The following is a 25,315-nucleotide window of genomic DNA, read 5'->3' as shown; positions in this document are numbered from 1 at the left end:
CAAGGAAGCAAATTTCTATAAGAAGATAGATTTTTAAAAAACAAACACTTTTTCTAGAGTCTTGGCAATCAGGAGTCAAAAATATGTATCTCTAATTCTAACACATCTTATATTTCAGCACACAGGTCAGGGTCAGACTCTGGTTGGGATCAACCATAATAATTTAGATGTATTTAGAACCAGACAGGTTCATCATCGATGACCCAAGCAATCAGAATATTAAGGCTCATGTTGATCATGAGGATGATATCATAAGGATATCTGCAAATTTCTATAAGAAAACTGATAGATTTTAAAAAATAAACAACAACACACTTTTTCTGTTATACTAGAGTCTTGGCAAAATCAGGTTCAGTCAAAATCTAATAAACTGTATCTCCCTAATTTTTAAAGAGTACTAACAACATCTTATATTTGCAGCACAACTTTAGGTCAGGGTTCAGACTCTGGTTGGGATCAACCATAATAATTTAGATAGGGTATTTAGAACCAGACAGGTTCATCATCGGTCAAACTTTGGGTGTAAGATTCAGATAATTGTTTATTAAAAGCTCGACATTTTAATCAGAATATATCTTTGTTTTGTTAATTATGTTTTTGCTCCGCCCCTGCACAGTTACATATTTATTTAAATTAAATTGTCTTGGCAGTGAGGGAACAAAGAAAGTAATCATTCCACAGAAAAGCAGATCAGCTGATCATTGATCAGCATGATTGAATTATTAACATTTTCTGGTGCAAATTGAAAAGCATTGATTTTCATGAAAAGAGTAACGCAGGAAGGTTAGAGGGAGAGAGAGAGGCAGTCGCTCCATATATATCGGTTGTTAAAGCTTAACGTGGGAACGCTTTACAAACATTCAGAGATGAACTTACACACTTGCTTTACTTCTCTCTGGGAAACTTCCTCGGAGATGAAATGCTGGTTTTCCTGTTTCAAAAGTTACGCGTGTAGCAAGTTTTGTGATATATTTAATGGATCGGATTAAATAGAATCCGATCATAATTTAGGTCAAATACATGCATTAGGGAAAAAAAGTGGATTAAACTGTGGCTTTTCCTGTTTCAAAATATAGAAATAGAAGTCATGTCATGCTTTATTTAATGAAACTGTCAAATTGATCATCTTTTATTTAATGAAAACAAATGATCATCAAGCTATTGATAAGTGTAATTATTTAAAATCCATAAATCCCTGAGTTTGTGGATCATTTGATTATAAAAAATATATATATCAGGTGTCTGAGGTTTTAAAGCTCTTACATTTATCAAACCCAAAAAGCAGCTTTTGGCTCTGCAGTGAACCACATCCCGCCCCTGACTGGAGTTTGGCACAGTGTGCCATGTAGTAATGTGGCAGTGCTGAGGGGAGAAGCTCAAGCTGCTTCTGTCCAGTTAATGTATAAGTCTGGGGGGAACTGTATAACACAGGCTTACCAAATAAAGGAGATTGCTCCATATAAACAAGATTTATACAACTCACTGTGGCTTATTGATCCCTGCATTCATTGTCAAAGTTGGTTCTTGTTAATGTGCGGCTGCATGAGGGGATGCAGTTACCCGTCTGTGTTTTAGGCTTTTATGTTGCTGCATGTTTACAGTTTTTTTTAATCTCTTAAACTCATTTTTACACACTTTGTCTGGTTGAGATTTTAAAACGTTTACACTTCTTACATTATCATGAATTTCAATTTACTCCTTTTATTCATTACTTGTTTTATGCTAACTGAAAATAATAATGACCAAGATGTTATTATTTGAAGTCTGCACTTTGATATCAAATGAAGGTATTTAGTTGAAAACAGGCTGGATGAGATTTGGTGGTGGACTTGCATGAAACTGTAAAATTGTCAGATTGCAAAGCTGCTGTGGAGCTTAGAGATAAATAAGTGAAAGAGCAGCTCCTCGTGGACTGCAGAGCTCAGTTTAGACATTCAGAACAATCCAGCCTGATCTTTGGGACGCCCCCCACACCGTTAGTTATTTAGGTCACGATGTGTACCCTCTTACTCACTCTGGGAAAATTCAGGTCAGAGAATTAGCATTATTTTCTTTTTTTGTAGTGTGTCTGTATTAATGTTTTAAGACCCAAAATATTGAATGATACATGTTATGAGAATCATGAGAATTATTTTTGAGTATCACTAAGGGAAAGATGGAAAGGCTGTTTAATTTTAGGGTCTATATCGTAGATCTTTTTTGCTTTTACTTATTTTCTGCCATGTATAATATAATTCAAGTGTAATTCTATTTTATTCATATGAATAAATAATGAGTAATATAGAATGCAAAAGTGAAAATTTGCTAGACTTTATGCAAATTTGCATCAAAAGTCATGCTACATATTTCTGCAAAACTCTCGGATCCAGCATAAATATCTGTGGCTTTGAGCAGTGCTTGGCTACAAACTGTGAGTTTGTAGAGATGAATCTGTGTGAGGGTTTTGGAAGAACAGCTAACAAATCAACAAGAAGCTCAGGTTTGACCACAGTAAGAAGAGAAGAAGAAAGAAAGTGTTGAAGCAAGAATGGATGATAAAGTGTAAAAAAGGAAGGAGGACAGGGGGCGGGCTTTCCTGAGCTGAACGGATGGATGGTTGGACTGCAGTAATGATGGGTTGCTTTCAAAGACAGGAAACTCAACGTGTCTCCTCCAAACCACTGCTGCCATGAGGAGGGGGCCACACACACACACACACAACATATGTCCACCAACTTCCACGCTGCGACACTCACAACAAAGAAAAGCTGCCAAGATACACACACCCCCTTCCACTGCTTGCATACACATATCTTATTTTAATATCCCTGTTCACTCATCCCTATACATATTAGAGGGATTAGAGGTTTGAGGCTACATCACATCGTCCAAACCAGATCATACAGTCGGCGGGCAAATCACAGGACACTGCATATGAGAGAAGACAGATTGAGGTGGAGACGGAGGAAAGAGTGAGATAGAGGCAGAGAGAGAGAGAGGAGTGCTGGTCGGAGGGAGCTGCTCTGTGTTGACAGTTATATTTCCCTGTTGGGGGAAATTCACTTACTTGAATTGGCACAGTGCTCCAGTGTGTAATTCACTCCATGAGAGCCTGGAGGACTGGGAGCAGAGTGATTAATGAGGAGGAAATAGAAATATAGGAATTGACTGATTAAAACAACGGGTGGGATGGATCGGGGTGCAGGGGGAGCTAATGCTGCATGCACCCTAAAGTGTTTGTATGGATGTGTGTGCGTGCTGGGAAAAGGAGGCAAACATGCCTCCGTGTGTCTGTGTGTGTTATTGTGTGGTATTCATGCAGTAAAACACACGCCATGCCGAGCATTATTAGTGCTGGGACGCTGCCTAATGCTAACAGTCCGTCATTTCTTTAGAGGGCTTTAATTAATTGCCGGTTGACAGGTGGCCCAAAACCAAAAGCCTTTTAGGAAAAGGGCGGATATTGGAGAGGACGGATTGATATTCCATTAAAGAGCCGAGAGGAAGAAATTTTGGGATTGGATTCTTACCTTAAGCAGATAATGAAGAAAGAGGAAGGAGCACATGGATAATCAAGACCTGGATAACAGTGTTACAGGGCGTCAGATAAAAAGTTTCAAAGAAAACAAAATAAAAGAGAACTACAGGATTTTAAAATAAGGACTCATGACACACGTGTAGCATCCACACTTCACCGTGGAGTAAGAGAGACATCAGCTGTTATCGTCAGAAGCTGATGTTGTCATAAGTCACTCAGGCCTGTAAGGCTTATATTTTTCTGTCTTTAAGTCTTTTCTCCGAGCTATTTAAAAATGAAATCCATTTGGTTTAATGCAATCCAGTTCAGATTACAACATTTCTCACCTTAGAGCCCCTTTAACCTATTAAAGTCGAGACCTGGCAGGATTATAGAAGAAAACTAACAAGTTCTCCTTCAGCAGATCTTTTTTTGTAGTGACAAAAATCCAAATCTTGCCTACTGTACTTCAGCTCCTTCACATGCATGAACTGTTGCTCAGTGAAGTAGGTGTGAGTGTTGAATTGTTGGTTTTAGACAACAGACAACCCCTGAAGAAAATGTGACAGATGAAAAGCATGCAGATCCTGTTAGTCTCTCACTGTCTATATATATATATATGATATGATGTGATAAAATCTTTAACCTCCTAAGACCCGAACTCTTCCACAACATGCATTTTTAATTTCTCTTTGATATTTGGGCACATTGGGGCCCGATGAATGTAAAAACAAAGAATTTCCCGATTTTTTTTTTTTTTTACCTTATTTTTGTTTTTAAGAAAAATGAGAGCCACATGAGGATATTCGTTTAAAATTTTGATAGAACAGTAGCAGTATAATGTCCTCGTAAGTGGATATCAGGCCCATGTAGAGCAAAATTGAGTATTTTGGTCAAAATAACCAAAAATGTGATGTCCACATATGTGGACGGCAGGTCCTAGGAGGTTAAACTTGCACGTATTGCAGCGATCAAAGCATTGCTGCTGATGGCATTAAAATCAAGTCAAGGATTTTGCTTTCATGAATGCATGCATGCGCCTCTGTGTATGTGTGTGTGGTATTAATGAGGGACAAGAACTTCTTCACTTGATGAGCACAGAGAGAAAGTTCTCATAACACAGGTCAGTAAATTTTAGCATGAAGACTTGGTCTTAAGTTAGAGTGGAGCTTACACACCATTAGTTAAGGGTATGATAAGCTTACAGGAAATAGATGTGATGGCCTTTGGAATGTGTGTGTGTGTGTGTGTGTGTGTGTGTGTGTGTGTGTGTGTGTGTGTGTGTGTGTGTGTGGTATAATTTTCCAGAGAATCTGGTTTGAGTTTTTCACCTGGTTTAAATTTGCATACTCGAGAAAGACTTATCATGTAAATTCAAGAAGCTGTGACCATACACCTCTCTTCTATCATCTCTTCTATCATATATTAATCATCTTTTGCCACGACTCTTCCACTCTTTTTGGTTGCGACACTGTTGTCACATTTTTATTTTTATGTTATTAATACACTAAGATAAGCAGCTGCTGCTATCACCATTAGGGCTTTTGTATATTGGTTTTGCATACGTGCTATGGGAACCATTATTATGACTACTTATCTAATAGTCCGTTAGATGAAATGCCTGTGAAAGTGCAGCGTGCAGGGAACAACACTGTTAGAGTCTATGTAAGATTGCATATCATTTTCCATTCCTAGCTGGTTGCCGCATATTGAGAGTTTCAGGTGTTGCAATACTCAACAGTGTGAAAGAAAAAGGATGAATTGATTACAAGCTTAACCCGCAGTGAATATAATCCACATGTTTTCTATCTATGAGGGATGAAATGCCATGTGATCGCAGACAATTAAAGCCAGGCATTAAAAAATCTTCCTGTTGTTTTTCTCCCTCTTCTTTTTATTGTCCTCCTCAACAGGTCTGATGATTCCTGTCTTCTGTGTGGTGGAGCAGTCAGATGGAGGGATCCAGACAGACGGATGCGAGGGACGAGAGGAGCACGCAGAGTTTGTCCTGGTCAGGAAGGATATTCTCTTCTCTCAGCTGGTGGAGACAGCTCTGCTGGCCCTCGGGTACTCCCACAGCTCTGCAGCACAAGCCCACGGTCAGTCAACATTTGTAATGCGCTTATTCTCTCCATGTTTTAAAAGACACATGTTCTTACACTGAGACAAATTCTTGAAAGTGAACGGTGTAACTGCACAAGACACTTGTCAGAATACTATCTACATGCTACACTGTATAAATGTGACTGCACTAACGCTAACAGGTCTGCTGTCCTCTCAAAGACCAAAACCCCAAACTAAAGTATAACTACGCAGCAAATGAATATTTGTTTGTCAGCCAAGACGCAGACATCAACCATCAAAGTTTGAGAGCATGAATGGACAGAATATGAGTTTGGTAAGCCTCAGGCTGCAGTAGGCTCATACATAAAATACACCTATTCATGTGTGTAAAACTAGATAATATATTACAAATATACTGCAAACAGCAGCATATTTCAAAGGCAAACCTACATCTGTTTCCAGTCTTTATGCAAGGCTAACTAGCAGCTGGTTAGCTGCTAACTAACTAGCAGCTAGTTAGCCTCTCATAAAGACTGTAGCCTGAGATTAATATTTGTAAATGAGGGTTATAAACTAAATAAGAGTGATGATTATCAGTCATTTTTAGTCTATTTGAAAAGCTACAACAAGCAGCCTATTAGCTCAAAGGTAGCCTAAAATGAGTGTAACTGAGATTATTAATAGTGTTAACAGTTGAACCAAAAAACCCTCCTTCATCAAATTAAAAATCAAACATTAAGTCAACATCTAAACACTAGGTAAATACAGAAAGACTAATCCTGTCTCTATACTATTACTTAGATTCTTAACATGCTATGTCATGCTGACTCTTGTTGATAGCATGACAAAAGTTTCACTGAGGCTCACAGTGTAACTATAATACTGAGTCAGAGTTAAATGTCCTGCAGCTCAAAGGTCAAGACGAGAATGAAAGAAGACTCTCCCTCTAATCAGTGGTCTGAGAACAAAAGTGGTTGTGAGGTTGCCTATTTGGAGCAGACACTGCACTATTACAGTGGCAATAAGCTAAAGAATGCTTCAAAAACACAACTGAAGCACAGACAGAGCCTGTAAAACTCATTAAAGACACAACAAAGAGCTGGACAGGAATGTCTCCCCAAGACAAAAATATATTGTCTATGTGTGTGTGTCTATGTGTGTGTGTGTGTGTGCGTACAGTATGTGTGAGAATGTTTATGAAGCAGAGAAAAAGAAAAAAAACTCTATAATTTATTGTTGCACACATGGTAGTCATCTGAAACAGGACAGTGTCATTTACTGCTGTCTTTTCTCAAGTATGCAGAATATTCCATCTGCGGGAGTTGCCTCACATCACTATAAAATGGTAACAACAGAGTGACAGCGAGCAACACAGCTATTGCAATACTTTGAAAATGGTGGGAGATCCCCATCTGTTTGAAATCTAACTCGATTGTTTCTGTGTGTATGCATCTGCCATATAAGGTCCTGGTATTCAGGACACAAAGAAATCTTGTTTTGCATATGGTCCTAAATATGATACATCGTAGCATCCTGGTGACTGCATATGCTACTGTTCGTGCAGTAGCATATGCACCAATGCATGCAATATTAATAACATAGTATAATACGTTTTTTCTTTTAAGCTGACCTTCCTGTAGGAGTTGAATTTAAATGACTTTGACTGGTGACCTGATTTGCTCCACTGTCCTAAAATCACTGTCCTATAACATGTCTGCTATAGATTTACGTGATTTAAGTGACTGTGCCTGCTAAGGTAGCTCACAGCATCTAGAAACCCAGATAAGATGTATAAGTCTATACAGGAAGTACTGCTGCATATTCAGGTTTTAAAAAATGACATTAAATTAAGAAAACCAAAAAATGGCTTATGTGAGTTGTGGAAATCTGGATCGATGTTTACAGTGTTGCAAGTAGCCATCTCTAAGTTGGTTTATTGCTAGCTGTCACTCCAGGCTCTGGTTGCTCAGGTGCAGCTGTGGTCTAAAGCCTACATACACTCATCACGGTAATTTGGAGATTTTAATGATTTCTTTGAACGGTTCTTTTTCTATGGTGGAATAATTGTACAACATACATCTTTAATGACTTTAAAAACAAGACTTGGGTGCACAAGTTTGAATTTATTTGGGGTTTTCTTTAAAAGTATGCATATAGGCTCAAATAAATACACTCACTTAAATCTTTTAATAAATGGCACTAAAGTGTGTTTTATCTTCACGAGGCCAAGTCCAATTAAATAGTGACTACGACTGACTAAAACTGGTAGTTTCTCTTTGCCAGCAAAAAAAAGATTTGTTTGCTAGTACTCACTCTATTAATCAATACTCAAAACAATGGGAAAATCATTGGAACTTGGTAGATGGACTGGTTCTCATATACTACTTCACTGCTCTACTTGAACACTCAAAGTGCTTTATACAACATATCTCATCCACCCAGTCACACTGCATTCACAGAAGCACTTTTTTCTATGTGTAATTGCTTTCTATCTAACACTCACACTCTGATGGTGAAGATGCTGATCTGCTGATTTTCACAAGTTGGGGCAATTTCTAAACAATGACGATTCCATGATGATCACTTCAAACAGCTGCATGTAAGTACATGTCACTTGGATGTGCTGCCACTTTGCCAAGGGCTTGAAAAAGACCCAAACTGTCACCAAACTGTCAAATGAAAAGAAACTGGCCAAAGACGCTCAAAAGCAACCCAGAAACCCCCAAGACCCAAGATGCAATGAACTAGACACTGCTGGAACACCAGTATCACCAGTATCACTGTCCACAGTGAAGCAAGTTTTGCATCATCATGCAAAGGTGCCGACTAACAACAACTAAAACTGTTGCCTTCTACAGGGAAAAACTAAATGTCTTCTGGAGAAAGGTTTTATGGTCAAACAAGACAAAGATTAAACTACTTGGCTACAATGACAAGAAGTATTATAGAGAGGTAAAGTTGAAGCTTTTAAACCTAATAACACTATGGCAGCTGTCAAGCACGGTGGCGGTAGCATCATACTGTTAGTGCTTTGTTGTTGTGCTTTATTCCTTCTTTGTGCTATGTATAAGTACATGACACAAAGTAGATGGAATATTGAAGATGAAGAAGGAATACCTCCAAATTCTTCAACTCAACAGGTAGAAAGTTGAAACTTTGACTGGAATTATGCTAGAAGATTGCTAACAGCTATCAACAGTGTCTGGCAGAGGCGGAATTTGAAAATGAAATATTAGTGTGAGCCTGTATGCATATTTTTGCACCTTTGCAAACTGGAGGAAACCCAAAATAAATTCAAACTTGTGCACCCAATCCTTGATTTTTAAAGCCACTATAGATGCTCCATAGAAAAACAGCATGATGTGCATGCACATAATGAGTGTGTGTGAACTTCTGACCACGACTGTGACCGTCTAATGTCATATGTCAGTCAACAGTAACCTTTGCTCTCATTAGAAGTTGGTTCAATTGCTCACTTCAAAGTTGAGAAACTCATGTCACCAGCTGATATGAAATATGTGACGTGTAGTCACCTGAAGTCACTGACTGTCACTGACATCTCTGTGTTAAAGCCTGCTACGGTGTTTCCAATCAGCTCAATTAGTTATAATTGCAATAGCTTTATTTGGTGAGAAAAAAATAACAATGGAAAAATGGAACATCTTACACCCGCTGTGTATTATTAGTGGTACTGTTTATGCCAAAGCACAAAATGAAATCATATAGAAAGGCCCAGGTGGTTCGAGAGCGTAGAAAATATTTCATTTCCTTTATAAGATAATAGTGAGGGCCAATCTGCTTCACTGATATTAGTCTGTTTGTATTGAAAGTGTAAAGAAGAACATTTATAAACTGATTGTTGTGAGCTGCTTATGCTGCTCATCTTTTGTTCTTCTGGTTGGAAAGATTCAGAGCTACAACTGAAGCCTTGTTAAATTAGTTAGAAAAATAAACTTCACTCACATGCACATCATCCAACACTGATGCACTGAAATAGCACGCTAACTGCTATAGCAAGTGTTTGCTGTGGTCTGCAGATGAATGCCATTAGTAGCATCAGGGGAGTAGTATCAGGGGAGGTCTCTCTCTGTCTGTCTCATCAGTGTGCATGGAAAACAGCGAGACCACATTGGTCTCCTGTCCACATCAATGAACAAACAATAAAAAAAGCTAGACTGAATGGGACATCCCAACTCCACACAAACTAAACTCCTGCAGCTGACTTGAGCAACGTTCATGTGTTACTTGTAAACTCTCTTTAACCCCTGCAAGGATCCACTGGCATACAATCGCACTTAGACTGGCATGCACACTCGGCATGGAATACCATGTAGTCATGCAGTATCACAGACACAACACACTCTCTCTGTTACACACACACACACTTCTCCTCAGCTTCTCTCAAATGAATACTTTTTGTTTTTTAAAACAAGCGTTTATGTTAAATGAATAATTTCTGGCTTAAATTATACATTTTTTCCCCTGCGGTCCACAACCAAAATTACACAGAGTCCCAGCTATTTTCTCCCTGTTTGAATTGTGTCCTGCATTCTTGCGTCCCGGCGTTGTATTTAAAGTCCCCGGCAAGGACCACGGCCTTTCTTTAATTAGCTTAGCCCAGTAATTAACTGGAAGATATTGTTTATTTCAATTATAAGGGTTTGAAGGCTTTTATAGATTGGATGGGAGCAGACCTGTATTTTAAGGATTTAGTGAGCAAACAGTTAACAGTGGTCAGTGAGAGAGAGCGAGAGAGAGAGCATTGTTGCTGTGCCACGTCTAACAGGCCAAAAAGGGTCAGTGCTGCAGAGCTGCAGTTTACTGGACATATGACTTTAAACTGGCTGTGAACTGCTTCTGACAGCATGTCATTACGTTTTGGACACCACTTTGTTATAACACATTCTTATCAGTTAAAAGCTAAGCTTTACTGCTTAATAAATTACTTATTAGTGCTTTGTAAATCTGTGAAAAGCAATTATTAAGAACACCTTTTGGTTTGTAGGTTTGCCAGGTCTATTTTCGACCCTTTTATTAGAAATGATCATATGCGCAAATTATCTTTAGCAGCCCTTGCAAAAAATGTTTGATTTACCAAAATGAGGAAATTTTGCTCCTTGCAGCTGGCGAGTCACAGACAGGTTCATAATAAAATCAGTGTATTACTCAGAATTCAAAAGTACAATATGTATCTTTAAAGAAACTTTTCAAGGATTTTACTGCAACTGTGAGTTGAGGTTAAGAAAAGATCCTGTTGAGTTTTAACACACAGAGAGGCCACAGTGACCTGAGACACAACGTGTTTATTTACATAAAACCAAAATCATCGTCTTTTTTTAACTGAAACCAAACCGAGTCTTTCCATTCGAGAGCTCCATCCCAAACACCATCTAGCTTTAAAGTCATGTCTGTGAACATCACTCTAAAACTGGACTCACAGCTTCATAAAGGCAGATGATCAAAATCAGTTTTTAACTTGTTAATATTAATCAGGTCAGCAGTGAAACACTCGGGGTAGTGTTAGGGTCATGGTTGTATTTTAGCCACACAGTCCATAACCAGCTTACCCAAATATTCCACATAAATGGAAAGATATGTATCCAGCACCATCTCGACCTCTAACTAGGTCACTGGCGACCTATAGGATTGTAAGAGGAACACAGAGATAGAAGTCAGTGTACTACCTACAGACGACTGAGTGTATGCTGTGTTTGAACAGTTGCAACTTACAGTCAGGATTGTCTTTACAACAAAAACTGAAGCCTTTATATCACTGGCTTGTTGACAGAAATAATAATTTTACTTCATAGAATATGTGAGTTGTTGGTCTCTTTAGATATATTTCATTTAAAATGTTTGCTGTCCTTTGAATGCCAAGACTTTGGAGAACGATAAAGAGCCTGGTGCCTTATAAGAGTGCATGATTACATATAATCAATTGCAATGGCGATAACCAAAATCCTAGTTGTGAACCATCATTTTCAAGGGAGAATTGGGAGAATAAAAAGGAAAAAAATACATTTCATAGGATTAGGGTCATCACTGGTGAGAACTTCTGCATCCAGTGAGTTGCATCATAAGACCAACTGCTGCCGTTATTGAAGCTTTCGCTCCTGCTGGGCCGTTACAGTAGACGGGAGGCGTGTTTCACTCCCTGAAATGACAGCCTGATGGATTTTTATTTAGAGGAGTTCCTCAGACGCCATGGTAGATGATAGACATCAGAGTCTGACGTGTGCGGTTTCAGTCAGTGTGTTTCCAGGGGCAGAACCTGGAACCATTTTCGAGGTCTCACATGTGTGTGCCGGCTTCTGCCTCTCTAAAATGCCGAATGGGATTAACGTGTGTATATCCGAGTGTGTGCGCGCGCATAGTGGCATCCAGTGGCGTGCAGGGCTGTACGGGTGTCGACACGAGGAGTCAGAGACATTAAGTGTGTGTTTGGATTTGCATTTGTGTGGATGGGCACCCTTAGACATGAGCCAAGCCACCAGCCGGCCACATAAAAGCATGTCTCTGGGAGGTGGAATTTTAATGTGGAAATGGGAACAATGATTTCTACTTTTAAACGTAGACGAGAAGCAGAGCCCATTGAACAGCAGACCAAAAAAAAAGAAGAAAAGATGAATCAATTATTAATGTATTTACCGTCACACTGAGTGTGAGTGTGTGAGTGCGTGCGTGCATGTGTTTGCATGCGAACTGCTGCATGCATGCGTCCACGTCTCTGCATGCTGTCATGTGTCCTGTGTGAGTTTGTGTTTGTCTGCTTATTCACCCGTTTGCTTCCACCCAACTTGGCATCAGTGGAATTGTTGGCTTGTTCTCAGATGTGCTGATGCTACATGCAGAAAATTAGTAGCCAGGGGGCGAGGCTGTTCTCTGCTGCTGTTGTTGTTTGGGTTTTACAAAATAATAAGAACATGTCACATATTATATAGTGCCGAGTTATTTCCGGTTTGATTTCTGTGGCTCTTGCTTCATTTCCTCCCTTGGCTCGTTTTCCCTCTTCTTTATTGCTTGCCACACCCTCATTAGTCTCACCTGTTTTCTTCCACACCTGTTCCCTACCTGCGTCCAGTGAGTTGATCGCATACCGCTCCATATAAACTCTGCAGTTTCCTTCCCTCCTACAGATCACCTTGTCTGTTTAATTGGGTCTTCCAGCAATCCCTGTATTCCTGAAGCAGTTCTTATTTTTCCCATGATCCTTTTGGGCTGTGAAATGGAGATTGCCCTTTGCCTGCTCCCTCACCACCCGCCTTTCCCTACTTCTGACTAAAGATTTGGATTTTAGACTTTTAGCTCCTCTGCCTTGCATTCCTTATACATGTATTTTTATAGGCGCACAATATACATGTGATTGCATGCAGGAAGCAGCGGCAGATTTTAAGGACGTGGTTGTTAATTTCTTTTAACGTTGCATTAACATTTTCCATTAGAGGCACTGTAAGCCTCCCTGATCTGAACTGTGTGTGCACGTGTGGGATGTGAGAGCGCTCCAATCTTTTTAATGTTCTTTATTGCTTCTGTCTGCTTATGTAAACATGTTCTTAGCAGATTCAAAGCCGTATGACCATGTAGCAGTTTTAACTTCCATCTTTACGCCTTTTCCTCTTATTTACATCTTTGTTCTCTTTCCTCTAATTCCAATTCCAGTGATGGCAGGTGGCTGCTCTTTCTCGGGCCTGCTTCTGCCAGAAGTCTCTTACTATCATCACCAAGTGCTGCTCATGGGATTGGCTGATTGTTGGAATTTTCTCTAATATCATAGGACCTCCACTTACAATATAAGCCACCTTAGGATGACTGTTGTTGTAATTAGCACTGATAAGACTATTTTGAACGAGGGAAGCTTTCAGATAAGATAATCATTGATTGGCCTGTTAGGAATATTAGCTTGGATACCATAACTGAAGAAATCCAAACATATGGGTGTGTGGGATTTCTGATACATGTGAATAAAAATAGGTTTATTGTATGTGAAATAACTCGGAAAAAAAGCATTTTAGAAATACAATTAAAGCTTTCATATAGAAAAAGAAGCTTTTTCATGTGCTGCAGATTCACTTTAGCTCACTGTGCTGCTAAAATATAACTATTTAGTTCTGTTTGAGTCCTTAAATGTCTCCATGGTGGTCTTTAGCTCCTCTAGGGTTCTTTTCCTCCCTTAAGGGGGTTCAGACTTTTTTGTGCATAGGGTTTTAATGATGCTCTCTCTGTATGACCAAATAATTAACAACACAGCTCTGCCTGAGTGGAATCAAAGATATAACTGAGCTGTAAACACAGCTAAAGGAGAGAGGAAGATCAGAGAGGACAACTCAGAGAAAGGCGAGAGGAAAGGACAGAGGGAGATATGGAGGAGAGGCGGGAGGGAACAAGGGGATGAAAAAAGAGAGCGAGAGAGAGAGAGTGAGGGAGCGTCTCAGGACCCGTCTGGATCTCATTTAGAGGATAGTAATGCGATTAGCTTTGTTTAGTTTTCACAGCTCCAGCCAGTCCGCATGAAAAACCCATGTGAGTGAGTGTGGTACTGTGTGCGTCTGTTTGTGTGTTTGCTGGTAAAGGTGAAATGCTCGTGTGTGACTGTGGATATTACGCTAATATTCTTCTTAAAGAGATTCAACTAGATTCCTTAAATCAAGAGATCAACGGTATCATGGCAGTGCAGACCCGCAGAAACACGAGCGCCTCATAATTCATAAAGAAAAAGCATGTTTCTGTTTGCGCTGACAAAGACATCAGCCGAAATCCAATTTAGCCCAGTTGGGCAGCAGAATTTCTCACAGATCTATTTGCAGAGGGGTTTATGATGTTGTGTCTCTTCACTCTGCATCCAGTATCCACCAGGATACTGAGAGATCGTGATGTGTAGATTTCAAAAAATAATTGCAATGTTTGAGCCACTGAAGTGAAATCAACATGTAGGGATAAATATCGCAGGGCCTGAATGAGAACTCTGTTTTGTGTGAACTGGCTGTTTAGATCATGCTTAGCTTCTGGGTGTGAAAATGAAGCTTGTGTGAAAGTACCTTAAAAATGCTTCTTTCTCGTGGCCAGCAGAAGAGACTCCTTTGGTTGGGAAAAGAAATTTGGAAGTCTAAAAGAAAATTGTCATTTTGTAAATGATGGTCTCCATGAAGTTGTACAGAAAGATCAATCAGGCTATACTTTAGGACGTTTGATTTCTCAGTCAGAGCCATTTGGCAAGGCAGGACTTTCCTAACTAGTGGGTGTCTCCAGAGCATTTTAAATGCACGTTATCCTAGTCTTCAAAGTGTCTGTTAACATTCCCATCCACCTAACATTCTCAGAATAAAACAAAGGTATTTAATAAACAGTAAATTAAACAGTAGAATTATTGTAATATTACAGAAAGGTGGTGTGTTCAATTCAATTCAATTGTATTTATATAGCACCAAATCACAAGAACAGTCGCCCCTTTATACTGTAAGGTCGACCCTACAATAATAGATACAGAGAAAAACCCAACAATCATATGACCCCTATGGGCAAGCACTTTGGCAACAGTGGGAAGGAAAACTCCTTTAACAGGAAGAAACCTCCAGCAGAACCAGGCTCAGGGAGGGGCGGGGCCATCTGCTGCGATTGGTTGGGGTGAGAGAAGGAAGACAGGATAAAGACATGCTGTGGAAGAGAGCCAGTCTTTTCAATCTGACTGCAACTGCTGTCTTTAAAGAAAAACACCAGTGAATAGAGTGATGGCCATCCAATACACTGGAGGCCGCTCTTTATTTAAACACCACTTCTCATGGTTAATAACAATCAAAGCCAAGCCATCTAAAATGTAGAGCACTTTTCTAAGCTACACTTAGGGTGCATCACTGTAGAAATGAAACACTTTACTAGTTAACACAGTGTACTGGAATATGTGAGTGCTTCGGTCAAAATCTCTTTTGCTGCTTTGTTGACTTTTGTACTTTCTCTGTTGTTGTGTGATGTCAAAAGGTTGTTTAACAATGATTGACAGAAGTATGTGCTCTCTCTTTTCAGGCATCATAAAGGTGGGAAAGTGGAATCCTCTTCCCATTCACTTTTTGACTGATGCTCCAGAAGCAACAGTTGCTGACATGTTGATGGAGGTTTACCACATGGTCACATTACGCATTCAACTACAAAGGTCAGACTGTGTTTTGAAAGACAGATGTGAGAGGATGTTTTTTTTTTTCTCATTCATAAGACTTTAGAACAAACTGTGTGCAGCAATGTAGCAGAGACTTGTAAGTCTGTATTTTATGGGTACAGTGTGTGTGTGTGTGTGTGTGTGTGTGTGTGTGTGTGTGTGTGTGTGTTAGATCAGATACTTGGTCCACTGGGCTGCTGATGTCATTGCAGCTGATTGCAGTTCAGGAATTTACCATATATATCAAATTTGAAAGCAACAATATTGAAACACTAAAGTTCCATTTAAACAACCCGGTAGGGAATTATCTATTATCTGTCTCCGTCAGGGAGAGCCCGCGTGCCAGGAACTGTCGGTTCCCGAGAAATGGTGAAGCAGAATCTTGATGGGTAGATAAAACCAGATAAACTCCAGATGAGAGGGTTATTATTGTTATTGTCTTGGCGCATACCAGCCAGGTTTGTTTACATGTTTATTCATGTATCCATGGCAAAGGCAGACGTTTCGCATGCTTTGTGCTCCGAGTTGAAATTATTTATTTGAGGTTAAAATTAAATAAAACCAGAAAGATTAAAAGGAGATAGACCCTAGATGGGAAGTAGTGGTTTGTGGTTGATGTTAATACATGATGCTTGGATTATGGTTGGGGTTATGTGTTCATTCCGGTTTACATTTCTTTTCTTGCTTAGAGTTACATGAGCAAACATGAATCTAATGGTGGCTTCGTTTAACATCAAACTACTTTTTAAACTTAAATAAACCTTGTAGGATTTAAACCAACCAGTCGTTGTAAGTAATCTAACCCCTGACCTTATGTGTCAAAATAGGTGACTGTGACAGAGGAAAATATGCTAACTGATACAAGTGAAAAACTACTTTTGTCCCCCTCTATAACCTACAGGTAGATGTTGAGGTAGGTTAGCAGTTGTGCTCCTGTCCAAAAATGAGCCTAACAAACTGATGTGTGGTTTTGGTTTGTTTAGTTTTTCAAAGCTGGAGGATCTGCCCTGCGAACAGTGGAACCATGCAACTGTCAGGAATGCTCTCAAAGAGCTTCTAAAGGAAATGAACCAAAGTACTCTGGCCAAAGAGTGTCCTCTATCACAGGTATGACTCACCAGAATGTAGCATCTCTACTGCGTCTTCATATCAAGAAGGAGTTAATCTTCATGCAAAAAGTACAATGATCCTCTACAAGAGATATCTTTACACATGTCAAACCCTTCACACACCCTGGCTACGCGCTACAGGCAGCTCTCACGAGATCCATTTGGGCACATTTAGAAACAGCCTAACAAGCTATTGTTGCAAGCTTTTAATCAAACTCCACCCCAAAAGTTTAAGTGCCGTGTTAAAGTCCCCAGCTGTATGTTTAGCCCTCTATCCTGGTCCTATTCTCACTCGTGTTGAGAAGTGTTTGCGTACTGTGTTTAAATGGATCTCTGGTGGGGGTGTCGATCACTGAATCAATTGCAAGCATATGTGTATGTGGCTGGAGATTCCCTCGCTGCACCGTACTGGCTCGAGTTTCCATGGGTGGCTTCCAGTCATGATTAATGTTTGTCTCTTTCTATTGTGTGTGTGCAAGAGTGCATGTTGTATGTGTTTATGTGTGCATGCCATGTGGTTGTTGCGTGAGTCTAAGCATTTCATATTATGCTGGTTATTAATTATCTCTCCCCTCTTGTTCCCTCTCAGAGCATGATTTCCTCCATAGTGAACAGTTCCTACTATGCCAACGTATCCACTGCCAAATGTCAAGAATTCGGTCGTTGGTACAAGAAGTATAAAAAAATCAAAGGTGAGGCTAATAGAGTTTGAGCCAGATTTCTTAAATCATCTGGTAGTTGGACCGGTGGCCAAGGGGTTGTAAAATAATAAAAACATACAAGTCTGTCTACTTTTCTGGTGAAATGATAACACAGTTTTACTTCTTCTGGAATATACTTTGAAATAAGTCACACAAGATTATCTGAGAGTGGAAACTCTTGAGCGAGAGCTGCAATGAAGAGCATTAAATTAGTGCTCCACTGATGCAACACTGCACTCCTATAGCATTAAACGGACAAAAGATGATCAAAACCATTTTTTCAACGTCTAATTCCCACATTGTCTATAATGCAACTCTGACCACAGCAGAATTTTATAACTTGCTACTAAAAGGCCCAACTCACTTTTATTTTAGCCATGCAGCTACAACATAGATGAGCTACATGTAACCACACATCTTTATGGCAACCCTTGATACACCACATGAGGATCGCAAGAAGCGTGACTGGTCAGCTTGGGCTGAGTTTCTTAAGCCATAGTAGAGAGGGACAGTAAGATAGGTGGGCGAAAAGGTTCAGTGGTTTATTTCAGAACGTACTTCTAGCAAAGAATTAACACTGCAAGCCATCCGGTCGCCACTTGCTCTCTATGTGAATAAATAAACACTCACACAAGCCCTGAATTTTGAGAGCTTGCTCAGTATTCCAGCTGCTGGTGTATCCAGCAAAAACTAATAAATAAAATAAAATATTGGATGCAAATCAGAGCAAAGCCTCAGATTTGAGGAAGGAAGCCCCCAGTAACTCTGTCACTCTCCAGGTCAGGGTGTTGTGGGTTTGAAGTCACCCACAAGAGCCATTTTCAGCCTCTTACTTTCCAGAAATCTGCTCACAGGTTAGACTGTTCATAGCTAATAGGTTCAGCTGACTGATTAGAAGCGGTAGATTAGTTCCATCCATGAGTTCTGCCTTGGTAATGGGACCTATGCTAATGTTAAGTGTTAAATGTCAAGTAATTGTTAAAAAAAAATTCCTGCTTTTTCTTTGTCTCACAGTTATTAAAACAATTGTTGCTGCTATATCCAATATATATATAAAAGTGTCACTTTTAGCTGTTACAGCCTGACATGGAGTTATACATGCGTATCTGTGTGTAATATCTACAACTGGAATCCAGTTCAGCTTGTGAATCACGCATCATCTTAGAAGATGTGGAGGAGTAGAAATCAGGATGGCTTTAGGTAAATGGTTACAGTGACACTGATGTGATATTCAGTCATATAGTCCCCATAATATCCTTTCTTTTACTTAACCACACCAGCTTGTCCCACTCCCAAAAGCTACATTATAATAATGTAATAAAAACAGATTAAACACTAGGCCAGAAGAGGAAAGAGGGTGTATGCCGGAGCCTGCTGCGCTCCTGCTATGAGCGGGTGTTAAGTTACATTCAACATTTCCTCCATCAGTCCTGCTCCACAGATGTTGACATGACAGTTTCTTTAGAGCAGTTGTGGAGCTTTCAACCCAGAACCCATGACACAATCAGCATCAGCACATGGAAATGTATATACTTACACTGATTTTTGGACACTTTAGGAACTTTAACTTTGGCTCAAAAGCTTAGCTCTCTTCTTTAAATGGATGCTGAGGCAAAATCATAGCTTTACACCAGCAGCACCATCTCACTCTTCTGACCTTCTGTTTGTTTCGTTGAGCAGGAGATTACTTGGAGAAGATGTGGTCTGGACGAGATGCTGCTGACATAAAAAGTAAGGAATATAATCCATCTTTCTGACACTGTGCTTAAATGAAGGTATTTATTTGAACACACTCTCTGGTTATCTCCAGTTGAGAGAGACAACATGGCTGACTTCTGTGTGTTGGGCCAGAGACCTCCACCTCATCTGGCTGGCCTGGCACAGCTCGGTCACCTGGGAGCCAGCAGTCCCCTCCTCAAATCTCCAGATTCGCAGGCACCCTCCCAGACACCTCAGCAACCACCTCCTCCTCCTCAGCAGCAGCCCTCACCTCACGGTCCCCTCCATCACAGCCCTCCTCTCCGTACAGGGCAGGTGCCTCCTCCTCCCCCACCTCCGCCGCCTGGTGCCCTGCAGCCCCTGCTGGGCCCAGGTGGACTGCTCTCTCCTCAACTCTCACCGCAGCTGGTACGGCAGCAGCTCGCCATGGCCCACCTCATCAACCAGCAGCTAGCCGTGAGCCGCCTGCTGGCTCACCAGCACCCTCAAGCTCTCAACCAGCAGTTTCTGAACCACCCGCCGATCCCACGGGGTTCATCCAAAGCTGGCGGTGACCACCCTGGAAGCAACCCCTCTGCTTCTGAAGTCTCCTCTGAAATCTACCAGCAGGTCAGGGATGAGCTGAAGAGAGCTAGCGTGTCCCAGGCTGTGTTCGCCCGTGTGGCTTTCAACCGTACACAGGTAGGAACACAGAGACAGGTCAAGAAGCTTAGGAGACAGGAGGGGAAGGTGTGAGGGGAAAATGAGAGGAAGAGGAGGAAGGTGATGTGTTAGAGAAAGGAAATCAAGTTTCTAGTTGAACAAAAATTATGCAGAGGTTTTTAAATCTGAAAACTGAAATATGGCATTCAATAGTGATAATTCGTCAGACATTTCTGACATTATATGGATCATATCAGGTGAGAAGAGGTTTACTGGGTAGAAACAAATGCCAGTTGCACTCACTGATCTGATTTTCACAAACACACACACCCACAAAAGAACTCGGCTAATTTATGGTCACCCACCTTTTGGTATTTTTGGTGGGCTTAGCTGAAGCGCGACTGGGTTGCTCGCTGCGTCATTCAGTCTCCTCCTCCACCTTCGCAGCAGCACAAACACCTGATGCATTCAGGCTGTGCTAAACTGGTTACTGCACGGCCCATTAGATCAGTGTAATGGGAGGTGGCTCATAGACCTATTGGTCCAGAGGCCAGGTGTTTTTCACTGGTGCGTCACTTTGTGGTAGGTAGCGTATGTATTTGAGAGGGTCAAACCAATATGCAAATACTTTAAAGCATCTAGTTGTACGTTTATACAAGAAAACAAGCAGCTTCAAAGTGATTTACATTTGACAAAAGCTATTTTTCAAGTCAAAATGACAAACATGTCATTGTGTCAGCTTAATAAAAGTGAGGATTGTCAAGTTTTTCTCTTAAAGACTTTAATAAATAACATTTGGTTTAGATGTTTTAAAAAAAATTCTGGATACTTTTGATATAGATTTTTAAAACAAAAGGAAAAAGCAAATTGCCAGTCTGGGTTTAAACAAACGGGTAAAGAAGGCAAACGAGTCCAAGAATAACATCAATGGAGCTTCAACAGTGCACTTGAAGCATGGGAAAGGGACCATACATTTCAATTTTCCATGCTAGGGAGATGCAATAACATATCCTGCTGTGTGCGTTTGTGTGGGTCAGGGCCTGCTCTCAGAGATCCTGAGGAAGGAGGAGGACCCTCGCACGGCCTCGCAGTCTCTGCTGGTGAATCTGAAGGCCATGCAGAACTTCCTCAACCTGCCTGAGAGCGAGCGAGACCGAATCTACCAGGAGGAGAGAGAGCGCACCATGAACCCTTCGGTTGGCCTTCCCGCCTCCAACTCCTCCAACCCCGGCGCACCACGCCTTTCACAGGTTAGTGTGCCCAACGGGCCATAAACGGCGGTTGCCATAGCAGTGCATCGAGCAAGAAAACAGCGGTGTTTTGTATGAGTAATCACATGTGATGCTAACATGCCTTGTGTCATGTATGAGCTTAGAAAGTGTGGGAGAGGAGCTTGGAGGACCAGAAAATCCCAGATACCTGGGCCTCAATCTGGAAGAACAAGGCCAAGATCTGTAACTCTGTGAGTTATCTACCATCTTTAACTTGCCCTCACAAAGTAGACTGCACCATGTCATGTGCTTCATCTTAAAACCTGCGCTGGGATTTGAAAGTTTTTATCTTAACAAATTCCATTTATAATGGAAAACAGCTTCAAAGCCATCAGAGGGACATATTGTAAACATAAAGGACATTATACAGTATTTGGAAATTTCCTTCCACGAGCACGTGGAGCAACATCAGCGATAAGAAGTACCCCTGATGTCAGGACAAATGCCCATTCATGGATCTGGGTGAATTGGTGCGCTATTCTTATTATGGCTACGTAAAATTATCTCAGCATCGTTTACACTGGGGGAATGTAAGCTAGCTGGTCTCTACATGTCTTGTGGATGACTTCAAACGCTGTGTATACAAGCTTTCTGAGAGCCAATACATGTTCATTCAAACAGAAACAACAAAGAAAGACAAAAGAGGAGGACTTAATGACTTTGATCTGTAAACACAACTCATGTGGGGACATGCGCTGCAGATGTGCAGCTGATGCTCGTACTGGGAACACTGCATGTCTGTTCTCAGAGCGACTTGGCCTGATCATCAGCTGATAACCTCTCCTCATATGCGTTTGTTTTTGTGGTTAAATTTCATAGTAGTTTCATAAAGTAAATAACAAGCCTTAAACAATACGCGGTACGCCTCTGTGACTGTTTATCACTCATCTTGTTCTGTCGAAGCACAATAAAGTTCCTTTTTAAAAAATTGTGCTCTGCATTACATCATTATCCTGTCTCCCAGCCCAAGCCGTCTGGCCCGCCCTCCGACCTCCCGCTGAAGCTGGAGTCACTGGTCAACATTACGTCAGGCATCTATGATGAAATTCAGCAAGAGATGAAGCGAGCCAAAGTGTCCCAAGCCCTGTTCGCAAAGGTGGCGGCCAACAAAAGCCAGGTGAGGAGACTGTTGGGCAAAACAAACCTACAAAATGACTTAAAGTGTTTGTTTGTTTTTAAACTCCAGGTCAGATTCCAAGTGCAGTCGCATATTTATATGTACTGCGATAGCGTAGCTATGAGTAACTCTAACGTAACGTAACCTATGAGTTAGCATGTTAGTGAGCATCACGATTGAACCAACATGATTTTAATTAATAACGATTTATTACAAACTACAAAAGTTGTGGGACTGAGTAGAGTCAGCAAAGCTGGTGCTCTGCCGGTAACACGATCTAAATGTTCATCAGCTGTTTCACCATCACTTCAAACCGGACATGTGTGTGATCAGTTATGTTCTTAAAGCTCTGGTGACATGATGTTTGACGTTATTCTGATTATTTCTACCTCTATTGTTTGTTTGTTTTTAAATTTTGAATCTTGGATGCATGCAGTATAAATATGTATTTATTTTTTGGATAAAAATGAAAAGGAAACACTTCAGTTTTTGTTTCTTGGTATTAATTTCAGACCAAGATCACTGAAACAATAACGACAGTTCTTTCAAAAAATAGTTTTTAAATTTGTAACAACTTGTTGTTGCAGGATAGTAGGATGTGACTCACATGTGATATAGGTTGTCTATAAAGAAGGCTAGACAACATGTATACAGTATGTGCGTTTCTTTTGTGGGTATTTAGTGAGGTACCCCTGGTTGGTGGGTCTGGGGGTGGCGAAGGGTCATGGCTCACTGCACCCATCTGCTGCAGCTGGCCAGCGAGCAAGGACAGCAAGCAAGCGGGGGAGAGAGAGAGAGAGCGAGAGATGATCAGGCTATTAGCGGTGCATGCTGCCCGAGGTGGCTGGTTGAACACAACAGCTGGTGTCACAAACTGAACCAGTCTAGCAGATATAATTGAATCTTCTCCGTCTCTCCTTCCCCCGTCTTTACCTCACACATCCTGCATCCTTCCAACTTTTACAACTTTTTAGTTTAATTTGAGCTTCCCTCCCCGGGGTGGAGGGTGTCAGGTTAGGTGGTCTCACGATCTTGTCTCTGCTTGTCGCAGATGATGTGGTTGTATCAGCCTCGTTGAGCCGTGACTCTCAATGGGGGGGCTATAGATGTCAGCCAGGGACGAGGTGCTGCCCCAAGTGGAGGAGTTTAAGTATCTTTGGTTCTTGTTCATGAGTGAGTGGAGTAGATTGATGGACGGATTGGCGCAGCTTCACCACTCTGTTGTGAAGAGACTGTGAAAGCAATGCTGTTAGTTTATGGGTGGATTTACATTCCCACCCTCATCTTAGCCAGAAGCTCAGCGTACTAATCAAAAGAATTAGATTGTAGATGTAAGCGGATGAAATAAGTTTCCTCTAAAGGGTACCTGGGCTCTTCTTTAGGGATAGGGTGAGGAGCTTGGGGTTCAAAACACACATCAAAAGGAACCAACAGATTTAGTTCAGGCATCTGATCAGGATGTCTACTGGGCACTTGCTGGGTGAGGTGTTTCCAATTTGTCCTGCCAGGAGGAGGCCCCGGGGCTGAGAGAGATGCTGGAGAGATTATGTCTCTCAGTTGGCTTGGGAACACATAGGAGCTGGAGGAGGTGGCTGTGGAGAGGCAGATCTGCTTCCACTGCTGTAACCCAGACTCAGATAATGGATGAATAAACAGAATCACTTATGTCTATCTCAGCTGCCACTTGTCATGCTCATCCCCGCTGCCACTCTCCAAACAGAGTAGATGCAGAGACATCTACTCTGCGTGCACGTGTGTGAGAGAGAAAGGTCGTAAAAAGTTGCATAACAATTCTTTCTCACTGTGTGTGACACAGTAGCAAAAGTCACCCATTCACATCCCTGTCAGCTGTCGCACAGTCCACACTTTCTTTCTTTTTAACCACACCTTTTTCCCCTGCATACATCTGTGTCTCCTCTTCAGGGCTGGCTGTGCGAGCTACTTCGGTGGAAGGAGAACCCCAGCCCTGAGAACCGCACTCTGTGGGAGAACCTGTGCACCATCAGGAGGTTCCTGACGCTGCCGCAGGCCGACAGAGATCTTGCATACGAGGAGGAGTCCAGACACCATCACACCGAGAGGCTGCACACCGTCCTCCACATGCCACAGGACACACAGGTAAGTGTTTGCATGTGGAGGTAACGTGCACCTCAATGCTCCATATCCAGATGCGGTATACAATGAGTGGATTTTATTTACAGCTGGCACAAAGGCGGCGTCTTGAGTAAACACACTGAACAGATTTCCTGCACATCACCTCATCTCATAATATTTACAACATGAAATCGGGAGAAAGTGCTTGGTCTTCATACCTACAAACACGTGTGTCCTAAAATCTATTTTTGATGGATTACTCGATTATTTCAGAACTGTTTCTTTAAAACATGGCCAATCCCCTAAAAAGTACGCAGATATGAATGTGCTGAACACACAGTACGGTACAAACACTGACTGATAAGGATGACTAAGATGTTGTAAAGAATGATATTAGAAATAGTTGTTACTGAGCTCCAGTTTCATGGCACTTCTCACGTATTAAAATGGATGGAAGTGTATTCCTCTACCTTCAGAGACCAAATCTGTCATTATTATTGAGTCATTATATTTATTTAATCTAAGTTTGCGCAGTGCTGTTTGATCTTGTGGTGGGTGCACATGTGTTTGTGTGTCCCTGTGTGCCCCAGTGGAATGAAGAGTAAACAGAGTTGCTGGGTGGTGTGGCACTGGAGGAAATGCCCCATTAGTTTTTGAGGAGGGAGGCAGAGGCTGAAGGAGGCTTGAGAGAGAAGGGAGATCGATGGAGGAAGCACAGAAACGTGTTGGCATCTTTGGTTACTGTAAGCACAGTAACCAAAGATGTCCAGTTGGACACACGCTGAAGCCGCCCCACCTAACTTTATCTGCAAGCCTGTGTTTTTCTTTTTCTTCTAGTGCTTAAATAAATTAGGAATGTAAGTCAAGTCCAATTAAAAAGTAGGACAGCACTTTATAATAAGGTCTTTATTTCTCTGTAATTAAATGGAATTTAAGTGTATTTTATTTCAAAGAA

General features: G+C 41.1%; 1 protein-coding gene across 4 annotated transcripts in view; it reads left to right on the top strand.

The window, feature by feature from the left end:
- The window catches only part of satb2 (SATB homeobox 2), a 58,192-nt gene that overhangs the window by 20,208 nt on the left and 12,669 nt on the right, over positions 1–25,315 (top strand). For all 4 annotated transcript variants that reach the window (XM_031748922.2, XM_039600204.1, XM_031748921.2 and 1 more), the window contains 10 exons: positions 5,410–5,595; positions 15,578–15,704; positions 16,691–16,814; positions 17,406–17,508; positions 19,198–19,248; positions 19,328–19,917; positions 20,916–21,128; positions 21,254–21,340; positions 22,114–22,266; positions 24,190–24,384. In XM_031748922.2, the coding sequence (XP_031604782.1) occupies positions 5,410–5,595; positions 15,578–15,704; positions 16,691–16,814; positions 17,406–17,508; positions 19,198–19,248; positions 19,328–19,917; positions 20,916–21,128; positions 21,254–21,340; positions 22,114–22,266; positions 24,190–24,384 (1,829 nt within the window). The remainder of the gene's footprint in view (positions 1–5,409; positions 5,596–15,577; positions 15,705–16,690; positions 16,815–17,405; positions 17,509–19,197; positions 19,249–19,327; positions 19,918–20,915; positions 21,129–21,253; positions 21,341–22,113; positions 22,267–24,189; positions 24,385–25,315) is intronic.

Source organism: Oreochromis aureus, linkage group 16, assembly GCF_013358895.1.
Source record: "Oreochromis aureus strain Israel breed Guangdong linkage group 16, ZZ_aureus, whole genome shotgun sequence".
NCBI lineage: Eukaryota > Metazoa > Chordata > Actinopteri > Cichliformes > Cichlidae > Oreochromis > Oreochromis aureus.
Note: the sequence above shows the minus strand (reverse complement) of the source record. Positions and strands in the feature narration are given on the sequence as shown.